Source organism: Schistocerca gregaria, chromosome 1, assembly GCF_023897955.1.
Source record: "Schistocerca gregaria isolate iqSchGreg1 chromosome 1, iqSchGreg1.2, whole genome shotgun sequence".
In the NCBI taxonomy this organism is placed as follows: domain Eukaryota; kingdom Metazoa; phylum Arthropoda; class Insecta; order Orthoptera; family Acrididae; genus Schistocerca; species Schistocerca gregaria.
The window spans coordinates 1,179,958,571-1,179,970,480 of record NC_064920.1 but is presented as its reverse complement, the minus strand read 5'-3'; the positions used below and the strand labels follow the sequence as shown (position 1 = coordinate 1,179,970,480).

General features: G+C 42.7%; 1 protein-coding gene across 1 annotated transcript in view; it reads left to right on the top strand.

Moving 5' to 3' along the window:
- Positions 1-10,190: 10,190 nt before the first annotated feature.
- The window catches only part of LOC126297629 (Down syndrome cell adhesion molecule-like protein Dscam2), a 340,086-nt gene continuing 338,366 nt past the window's right edge, over positions 10,191-11,910 (top strand). Inside the window, exon 1 of the mRNA XM_049988691.1 lies at positions 10,191-10,508. Within this exon, the coding sequence (XP_049844648.1) occupies positions 10,191-10,508 (318 nt within the window). The remainder of the gene's footprint in view (positions 10,509-11,910) is intronic.

Genomic DNA, 11,910 nt, shown 5'->3' with positions numbered 1-11,910 from the left:
CACAAAAATAAAAGTAATAAAGTGCACGAACCCTTATTATTATAACCCACAAAATACCTTGACATGAACTCTAGTACAAAAGTCCTCAATATAGACGAAAACTTAGTCTGTGACAAGTTGTCACTTCCAGTAGTAAATAGCCTCCAGATACCTAGTCTGTATCTTTGATGCTGCACTATTGGTGTGGTGGTTCCAATAACAAATCTATTTACTAATAAGGCGTATTCCAGTACGGCGCCTCTCAACAGTCCACAGCACTTGCTGAGGACTTAGTAACTGCCACTGCCCTCGGGCAGTAAGTTATAAGGCTGCGCGGAATGTGACATCAGATCCACATAAGTGGTTCTTTCTGTCCGAGATAATGCTTTCCTCGGTCATTCGCTCTCCTCGCCACATGATATCATCGTAGTCTCTGACAGGTATCCGTAGTAGGTGTGGTAAAGCAGACCATCCGCTGTAGGCGATCTAATTGAGGCTCTGTAAGGCCAGGCGCACATCAGGAACCAGCCGGCGAAGAGTAAGGCAGGACAGCGCAGCGAAGGTTTTTGTGCATCGTGCGTGTAAATACAACAGCGCTAGTTGAGGCGGAGGACAGGGAAGTGAAGCACAATGCCTGCATCCGCCTGCGCCGCGCAGTTTCCGAAACTCAGTTTACTACGCTAGCGGCACGAAGATTACGGAAGGCGTAAAGATCAAGTGCCCTCGCGGGGTGGGAACGATAGAGGAAATTGCCTCCCAATGTGCCCACTCTCTGTGTCGCCGAGTATTTCCTTCGCCAGGCTGTCCTGCCCGGCCCTTCATCTTCCGCGTCCCAATGTGCGTCTGACTGCTAACGGCCTCGCCTGTGGGTCATGCAACTTATGCAACCCGGAATACAAAGGTGCTAGAAGGGATGTCCGTCTGGCTGCGGTAGCAGGAGTACTAAACAGGAAAGCTGCAGGATGACTTTAGTTTATTCAGCAACTAATGTCGATACCACTATTATTTTCTCGTCGAGCATAATTCAGGTATGCTGGCTGTCACCAGAATCGGAGCGGAGAACATGTGGAAAACAATGACATAAAGAAGCGGTATGTGTAGAGGCTTGAAGGAATCACTTCCATTGTACTTAAGGGAAATATAAATTCTCATTAACTTATTACAAAAATTAAAATTATCAAAATGCTTTTCGCATATGTCCCACAAGGATTTAAATAATGCCGGTCAACGTTTATGGAACTGTTTATATGTGTTGTCACGTGATGTTTTACGAAGAGGTAGTACCAAGTCTTAAGGCTGCGCCTTGAAATCCCGCTTAGCTCTATGTAGCAGAGGTTTGACGGCTTGGCTTCATCGGAGTACTTTCTTATGATCGTCCTGAAGGCTCTGGTGTTTCAGCCTAAGGGTGTCCTACTGTAAATTCCCTCTTACTAATCGGCCTATCCTGCGTGCGATATAAAATATGATCGTGGATCGTGGATTTTTCTAATTGGATAAGGCTATCTTTCCCAAAGAAGTGATACCGATAAGTAGGAGGAAAGTGTACAACCGACCCTTCTGCTGGAAAGTCTTCTAAAAATAAAATGTAATTAAATAGAACAGGGCTATAATGTGGAAAATTAAAGTTATTTTGTGCATTCACCCAGGGACAACACTGGACAGAAAAGGGATACCACTGATCATGAATCCAAAAGTTACACTAATGAACGAAAAGGACATAATTAACGGTCGCCAAAAATTTACATCTAAAATCTTGTACAAGATGATGGGAAAGAAAAACATGCAATATTAAACACTGACGTGGCAACTGAAGTTTGTCACGTTTTTTGACACTAATTTTCAAAAAAGGTGTGACATGTACTATTAATATCAATGTTGATGCCACCGTTGTGAGTTAAGAATCTGATATTACATCCTTATATGTTTAAAGTCAGCGCATGCGGTGAGTTAAAAAGTAAAAAATATTGACAGAAGCTATTTTTATTGAAATACTAATGAAAATTAAATATTAGAAGAAAAAAATGTGGATGACTCATTAAATACCGTTAAATATTATCAAAAATAAGAGGAAAAATTCCACTGATTAGTACTCTTCTGAATGGAGAAACAGGTAACTTTCAAAAGGTTTGATGATATCTATAACAATTTTTCTTCTTACAAAACTTGACATTTTATCATGTTAATAGATTGATACATTATTTTAATGTCTTCTGTTTGTTTTTACTGAGTGGCATAACAAAAGTTGATTCAAATATGTTTTGAAAGCTAGATTTTTTTAATTTGTTTGGGTGAAATGTATCCCGGGCCAATATTCGACGAGATGAATGTGGGAAACCTTCGAAAACGGCTCTCAAATTGGCAGGTAGAATCGACTCTTAGTGGCAAAGCAGTAAACCAAAATGATACTGTCTGTCCAGTTTGACACGTTATTGTGAAGCCTTGCCAACTGGATTGGAGAATTTGTGACTACACTGTCCAGTAACATTAATGAGATCACTCATCAAATGCCTTTTGCAGCGCGTACCGCTGCGAGACGTGCAGTAAGAGTGTCAGTCAGAGCCGGCCGGAATGGCCGAGCGGTTCTAGGCGCTACAGTCTAGAACCACGAGACCGCTACGGTCGCAGGTTCGAATCCTGCCTTGGCCATGGATGTGAGTGATGTCCTTAGGTTAGTTAGGTTTAAGTAGTTCTAAGTTGTAGGGGACTGATGACCTCAGACGTTAAGTCCGATAGTGCTCAGAGTCATTTTTTTGTCAGTCAGGTTCTGGAAGATACTGATAGGGATGTGGATCCATGTCGACTCTAATGCCATGGCGAGCTGCGCTAGATTTCTCGGCTGAGGGTCCGCGGCGTGGGCAGCCCGATCGAGGTGATTCCACAGAGTGTCAAAAAAAAAAATTGTCTGAAATCTTATGGAACTTAACTGCTAAGGTCATCAGTCTTTAAGCTTACACACTACGTAACTTAAATTATCCTAAGGACAAACACTCACACCCATGCCCGAGAGAGGACTCGAACCTCCGGCGGGACCAGTCGCACAGTCCATGACTGCATATTCTTAAACCGCGCGGCAAACTAATTTTAAGTCAGTATGTAATGATAAAGAAAACTGAGAAGTCACTTTTACGTTATGTTTGGCATTAAATTTTGAAAAAGGCTATGGAGTAATGATTTGAAAATATGCAATTAAACTGTATGTTAGTACTGAATTTTGTTACGTGAACCCGGGTCCCCGGGTTCGATTCCCGTCGGGGTCAGGGATCTTCTCTGCCTCGTGATAGCTGGGTGTTGTGTGAAGTCCTTAGGTTAGTTAGGTTTAAGTAGTTCTAAGTTCTAGGGGACTGATGCCCATAGATGTTAAGTCCCATAGTGCTCAGAGCCATTTGAACCATTTGTTACGTGAACAATGACTTTCAGTGACCTCAGGATAACGTCATCAAAGAAATTTAGAAAAAAAACACTTTTTACTTTGTCGTTACTTATTTTGCAAATTGGATTTCATATTATTGTCTGAACATCTGAGCCATTTTTTACTGACTTGAACAGAATTAAATACTAAAATACGTACCAAACCAAAGAGCCATGTTCTCCAAGCTATAGGTAAAATAAATAAAACTTCCTCACTCTTAATGTGTGCATTTCTTTAGATTTGGATTTTTTCCAATGATTGATTTTCAAACTTGAAAATTGAAATTGCCATACTTTAGTCATATACTGAAGCCTCTGTTGTACAACAGTTAATTGAAAGTAGAATGAGGCTAAAATTCTTAAAAGAGAATTTATTCATTAATAAACTGGCTGTAACTATTCAATTTGTTTCTTATGACACTCAGCACATTAGGGAAAAAAAGGAACAAGATCCTGCTTGGTAACAGTGTCTGGGGGCAATGAGGACACAATCACCCTGAGTTTAACTAATTATTATTTAAATAAATCTTATCAATCAAATCACATTCAGTTGGGCTGCTGGGTTTGCCATTAATACTTTCTACCAATGAACAGTCTTACTTCAGTCCTGTGCATACGACAAAACTCGGAGCCGACGACGAAACTGTGTTGCTGGAACTGCTGCTGTTGTTGAAGACGGTAGCATATTGTGGAGTCATGGCTAATTATAGGAATGGGCAGTCGTAATTAATACAGCCCCTTCCACCCATCCACTGTCCGTACTCCTGCTCTAGACATCTGGCCGGAGCGTGTACATGATGCTGCCGAAAATGGTACTCTCTACTGCGAGAGCTTTATTTAGCACCACACTTCCGCACACTACAAGCGCTGGAACCCGTCTCCCGCTCTCTCCGAGCGCTCTGCGCAACAACTCCCTACCCAAAGATTTTACAACGCACAAGCGCTGCTATTATCGTTGCCAATCGATACAAGTAACAAGTCCTTTGACTTTTTCTCGGAGATTATAAGTTTCACAGTAAAACACAGATAAATAAAATGAAACGTGAACAGACGTCTAGTTAATTGTACACATACAGTGAAACAATGTCCTTACTTATTAAAAGAAAGCATTTAAATTACAAAATATTTACATACAATTCAAAAAAAAAGTTATATATCGGTAGCAGGTGCCACGCGTCCTGTATTTTCCGGGTTACACTACCAACCTGCACACAATTTTCACGTTCCACTGCTTACATCAAAAGGGTAATAACAGAATTGCTGAAACTTCGCTATCGAATACCTGTCTCTGTATATCTCTATTACGCTTTGATGCGTCTTTAATCGACGTTTGATATTATTATTTTGATAGTGTTTCACACAGGTTTTTTGGATCTGCCATTGGTTATTCTTATCCACCGTGGAATCTCTCGCCAGAGTTCACTAGGGAACGGTAACGTAAGTGTCACGACCTAGCGAGAGTTTCACGAACGACTACAGGAAAAGAGCGTGCGAAATATACCCCTTGAGCGAAAAATGTCCCGTTATTTTAGTTTCCTTGCTTGCTGACAGATGTAAACGTGCGCTATCAGTTAAGTTTCTTTCTGTGAGTGCATTATGCGTCAGTTTAGTGAGTTTTACTTTCTTGCTAATAACAGCAGCATGCCCGGAGTCTGAAAACAACACCATATGAATTCAGTCTGCAATTTATCAGGTAAAATTTTGGAACATGCGGTTAGGATAAAAGTGAAGGAACTTGGTGGTCCCATATTCCATGTAAACATGAATCAAGAACAATAACAGTGTAAACCCAGGCAAGAATATACACAAAATTTTAACAATGCGCCTGAGTGGTTGTGTGTGCTATACTACTTAAAATGCATATTTTTGTAATGCACAAGCGTAAATACGACAAATTCGGTCTGTTATTTTCCATGGCGATTGCTCAGATTGCCCATGACAGCCAATCACAGCACAAGATCGTGACGTCATGGAAACATCACTGTTTCGTCACGGGATCTGATAAATACCGCGGATTGCGTGCACAAAACGTGAAACATCTGAAGTTTAGAAATGAAAGTCCTGAATTTTGGTCATGTTGACAGCGTCGCCTGAGGTCTAGGTTTAGTTCAGATTTATAAAAGTCGCAACCTTCCCCAGCATTGAAAACACGAGCCGCGCCTAGTCAAGTGTATGGCCCTATGAATCTGTCACAGACAACTTCTGTCCACACATTGATAATGAACAGTTTCTGATGCCTCACCTCTATGGGTACTCGAGGATTTGCATCTGCATATTGTGGTAATTTCGTGTATCATCTCTTGTGAATCCCGCAGCATCTGCAAATAAAATGCAGGCTGTGAATAGATGATCTTTAACGGCACATACCTCAACAGATATTGGTTTATGGCATATCATTATATGAACCTTTCTTCTAGTTTTGACCAATACTGCCTCCGGTAGGGTAGGTGGCACTTTTTTCCAAAGATCCTGCACCAATTCAAACAGTAGCGGCAGCTAAATTAACTAATTCCTCCATACTGAAACGCTTCACGCTTCGCCGTCGCAGACCGCTGCAAGCTGGTGGTGATCGTTGCTTGGTGTGTGAGGCGTTATGAGTGTTTTTTCCACCTAATTTGGACCGAGACTTAAATGATACAGTCCACGAGGACACACGCCAAATGGATCACTCCACTACTCATAGGTCTGCCCTCATAGATTTTCATGCGATAACATGTGGGTTCCTCCTGTAAAAATCGAATATTCGTTAGTCTAATAATTGATGGTTTCTTTAACACACTGAATCTTATGTTTATATACTTTAAATTTTTTGCAAAATCAATGACAGAAATATATTTTTTTGCTACTAATGATGTTACCGTTTCTCAAATTATTCACTCATAAAGTCTTTACTGTTCTGCGTGCGTTCGAACCATTTCATGGGAAAACTTTTTCCCTTTGATATTGATACCTAAATAATATGGTTTTGGACTGATTCAACTGCTACTTAAGACAATGAAAACGCTATTCACACATTATTTGTCTCATACAAAGGAACAAGAAGAACGCGCTAAGCTGTAAATCAGGCGAATATGGGCAATCAGACATTAAATCGATGTTTATCTCCGTCGACCACTTAATTATTTGACGTGCTGGACTGCAGCTGAGATCTTCATGATGAATAATGATGGCGCGTTTTCGGTACTTTTCCTTGATTTCACCGATAACTTGAGTGAAAAAAATTGTTGTGTCATTCAGCAGTAAATGTTTTTCAAGCCTCTAAAACATGGATCACCTCGAGTTCGCAGAAACTAAAGAAACAAGCAAGTGGAAGCGCTTAGCTAACGAACCATTTTCTAGTGGCTAGCGTTGCTGCCTCTTCAGAACGGGATCCCCGGTTCGATTCCCGACAGAGTCGGATTTTCGCCGCCCGGAGACAGGGTGTTTTTGTTGTCCTCATCATCATCCATTTTCAGCGAGACTGGAAATGGAAAGACTGTAACTTGTACGGGCGCTGATGACCAGGATGTTGAGCATCCCACGAACCAACATCATGAACGATGTATACAAGTTTCGCCTCCTGTTACGATACTGTATTGTAATGTATTTTACATTTCCTTAATCGAATTCTTTGATATCTTTCTCACACCAATTTACTGTCACGAGAGCCAGTTTCATCTCAACAAACACACACACACACACACAAATAGCTGTTGCGTATTATAAAACAAAAGTATTCCCGTTTTCCTCTAATGGTTGTAAACCGAAAGCACCAACGAATGTTTTGTTTTCGGAATAAGCCTGATGAAATTGTTACCTACATAAAAACGTTACCCGGTCGTCAACTCAGGTTAAATAATTATATACGGATGTCATAATATTCTCTGAAAATTCTGGGATTATAGGACATATCGATGCGTAGATACCTTGAACCGAAAAATGAATCTTTAGAAATTAATGCCTTTAGCAAGAAATCTAAGTGCCTCAACTAAATATCACGTGCGTAGCTCATTTATTCCGAACTTCACAATGAATTATTATTTTGGTAACACTCGCTACATACGAATAAAGCTTTCCAGCAGTCTTCCATCTTTATCTCTTCAGCCACACTAACTCGGCGCGAAGGGTATTCAGTTATTCAGTACCTTTACATCTTTCTTCGATTTCCACATCATCTGTTGCAACAACAACAAATAACTATCGATTATACTAATCCCTTATTATGTATTTAAAGCATTGCTGACCGCAATACCTTACTCCAGGATAATTAATGTCAGTCTAATGATGTCCAACTTCATGAGCCACAAACAATAAGACAGAAGCATCTTGTCACACAAAATACACTAAAATTACAAAGTAAAGCAATCAGAAATGGATTAATGCGTAAATGACATTCACATACCTGAGTACAAACACATCGTCGCAACATATGTAAATATAGCACAGTCAGAATGCAATAAGCCAAAAATAATTTGTCGTTGTTATCAAAAATGGAAACACTTCTACACTGTTTGAACACACATGTTGAATATATACAAAATCTTAGCACACTTCCAGTCAGGCGCTGCTGTGTAGCGAGTTAACATGGAATTAGCCATTTATGGAATAAAGAATTTCTCGAAACCGTTTAAACAAATGTCTATAAAAAATTTTCTGCGACTATGGCATGATTGGTGATTATGTATACTCGCTGCCAAGCCCATAGCTACTGGATCATACCTTTCAATTGGCCTAGTTTTAGAGGTGACTCCCTGTCGGCAATCTAAGATTTTGTTTAAATATTGTGTGCTGGTTTGCTAAACTTTCAATGGTAACCTCTGTGGATGATTGTACATGTTCTAGAAGAAAATCAATCCCTTGAATCTGATACTTTACGGAGGAAAAAGAAGGCTCTTTCATATGGTGGTCAACGCAAACATTAATCAAGCGTCCCTTTCAAGATACAAGGATTTGGAGGTCACTTATTTTTGCAACAGATTTATTTCCTACGAATCTCACCCCTATCTATCTCACAACTTACATACCGAATAGAAATGAAACTTGCACATTTTATTAACAAGCTATGAGATAAGGTTAAGACAGAAGCCCTACTTAAAGCAAGTATGGACAAGATCAAGATATTTAAACTTGACAGACATTTTCAGACAGCCAACTTTTTTGGCAACTTAGATCGAAAATAATGAATCAAATGCCCACAGAACTTTCAGAATGTGCATAATGCACACTGCTTAACCATAGTGCCAAGTTTTGCAGCACTACCACAATTATACACTGAAATACAGCTCTTTGGATTCGACAAAAAAAATTTTAAATGTTGTCGCGCCATTTTGCTGCTTTTCACCTAAAAGGCTCTTACTCCCAGAGTATTAAAAGTTTGCAGATTTGTGTACACTATGTGATGAAAAGTATCAGGGTTCCTGGCTGAAAATGACTTACAAGTTCGTGGCCGACCTCCCCCCCCCCAATTGGTAATGCTGAAATTCAATATGTTGTTCGCCCACTCGTAGCCTTGATGACAGCATCCACTATCGCAGGCATACACTGAATCACGTACTGGAAGGTTTCTTGTGGAATGGCAGCCCATTCTTCACGGAGTGATGCAATGAGGAGAGGTGTCGATGTCGGTCGGTGACGCCTGGCACGAACTCGGCGTTCCAAAACATCCCAAAGGTGTCCTATAGGATTCAGGTCAGGACTCTGTGCAGGCCAGTCCCTAACAGGGATGTTATTGTCGTGTAACCACCACGCCACAGGCCGTGCATTAGGAACAGGTGCACGATCGTGTTGAAAGATGCAATCGCCATCCACGAAGTGCTCTTCAACAGTGGGAAGCAAGAAGATGCTTAAAACATCAATGTACGCCTGGGCTGGCAGATAACTTTCACCGGGCATTCGCCGTACTCACACCGTGACATCGGTTCAAAAATGGCTCTGAGCACTATGGGACTTAACATCTATGGTCATCAGTCCCCTAGAACTTAGAACTACTTAAACCTAACTAAGCTAAAGACAGCACACAATACCCAGCCATCATGAGGCAGAGAAAATCCGTGACCCCGCCGGGAATCGAACCCGGGATCGTGACATCGGTTCGCCACGTTGTGTACCGTGATTCATCACTTCACCCAAGGTTTTTCCACTGTTCAATCGTCAAATGTTTATGGTCCTTACACCAAGCGAGGCGTCGTTTGGCATTTACCGGCGTGATGTTTGGCTTATGACCAGCTGCTCTACCATGAAATCCAAGTTTTTTTTACTTACCTCCCTGCTAACTGTCATAGTACTTGCAGTGGATCCTTATGCAGTTTGGAATTCCTATTTGATGATCTGGATAGATGTTGCGTATTACACATTACGACCATCTTCAACTGTCGGCGGTCTCTGTCAGTCAACAGACGAGGTCTGCCTGTCGCTTTTGTGCCGTACGTGTTCGCTCACGTTTCCACTTCACTATCACATCGGAAACAATGGACCTAGGAGTGTTTAGGAGTGTGGAATTTTCGCGTACAGCCGTGTGACACAAGTGACACCCAATCACCTGACCGCATTCGAAGACCGTGTTCCGCTGAGCGCCCCATTCTGCTCTTTCACGATGTCTAATGACTTCTGAGGTCCGTGATATGGAGTACCTGGCAGCAGGTGGCAGTACGATGCACCTAATATGAAAGATGTATGTTTTTGAGGGTGTCCGGATACTTTTGATCGCATAGTGTATTTTCCTTTGATAGTGTATCAAATCTGCACACGAAAAAATTTGAACAGAAACTTGTGCAAAATCTGAGATTGTCGTTGCGAATTGACGTGCACGCTAAAGAGGCATCCTCATGTCTCAGTGCTTCTGGAATGACGCGTACATCATGAAAATGAGACTAGCTCGTAGACGCAAGCTCTTTCTTGGGTACGAGCCAACAGCAGTCGCACGTCCGTCCACTTGTTGCAGGTGGTGGCACGAGTCCGGCACGCCGGTGGCTTCTTCCGGGCGCGTGTGGGCGTCGCAGGAGGCTCTGCACGTCCGCGGGGCGCGGCCGGAGGACGCGGGCAGGTGGGAGTGCCGAGTGAGCAACGCCTTCGGGGAGCAGCGGGTGCACGCCTCGCTGCAGGTCACCGCACCGCTCGCCGTACACGTCACGCCGCACCTGCTGGTACGTCGCCCATTCATCTCTTAGTGGTACCGGCAAACAAGAAATTGTTGGAGTGGTCTCCATGGCGCCTTTTGCAGTGGATGCCACAAATCGCCTTAGTACGTGTGTCTCCCTTGAACACATCATTTTTTAGGTCTAGATGTCTAATGAACCCCAATAGGATACGCACCGGATGTCGTCCAATTATACACTACTGGCCATTAAAATTGCTACATCACGAAGATGAATTGCTACAGACGCGAATTCAACCGACAGGAAGAAGATGCTGTGATATGCAAATGATTAGCTTTTCAGAACATTCACACAAGGTTGGCGCCGGTCGCGACACCTACAACGTGCTGACATGAGGAAAGTTGCCAACCGATTTCTCATACACAAACAGCAGTTGACCGGCGTTGTCTGGTGAAACGTTGTTGTCATGCTTCGAGTAAGAAGGAGAAATGCGTACCACCACATATCCGACTTCGATAATGCCTATCGCAATTGCGGTTAATCGTATCGCGACACTGCTGCTCCCTTTGGTCGAGATCCGATTACTGTAAACAGAATATGAAATCGGTGGGTTCAGGAGGGTAATACGGAACGCCGTGCTGGATCCCAACGGCCTCGTATCACTAGCAGTCGAGATGACAGGCATCTTATCCGCATGGATGTAACGGATCGTCCAGCCACGCCTCAATCCTGAGTCAACAGATGCGGACGTTTGCAAGAAAACAACCATCTGCACGAATAGTTCGACGACGTTTGCAGCAGGATGGACTATCAGCTCGGAGACCGTGGCTGCGGTTACCCTTGACGCTGCATCACAGCCAGGAGCGCCTGCGATGGTGTACTCAACGACGAACCTGGGTGCACGAATGGTAAAACGTCGGATGAATCCAGGTTCTGTTTACAGCATCATGATAATCATCGTGTTTGGCGAAATCGTGGTGAACGCACATTGGAAACGTGTATTCGTCATCGCCATACTGGCGTATCACCCGGCGTGACGGTATGGGGTGCCATTGGTTACACGTCTCGGTTACCTCTTGTTCGCAGTGACGGCACTTTGAACAGTGGACGTTACATTTCAGATGTGTTACGACCCGTGCTCTGCCCTTCATTCGATCCCTGCGAAACCCTACATTTCAGCAGGTTAATGAACGACCGAATGTTGCAGGTCCTTTACGGGCCTTTCTGGATACAGAAAATGTTCGACTGCTGCCGTGGCCAGCACATTCTCCAGATCTCCCACCAATTGAAAACGTCTGGCCATTGGTGGACGAACAACTGGCTCGTCACAATACGCCAGTCACTACTCTTGATGAACTGTGGTATCGTGTTGAAGCTGCATGGGCAGCTGTACCTGTATATTCCATCCACGTTCTTTTTGACTCAATGCCCAGGCGTGTCAAGACCGTTA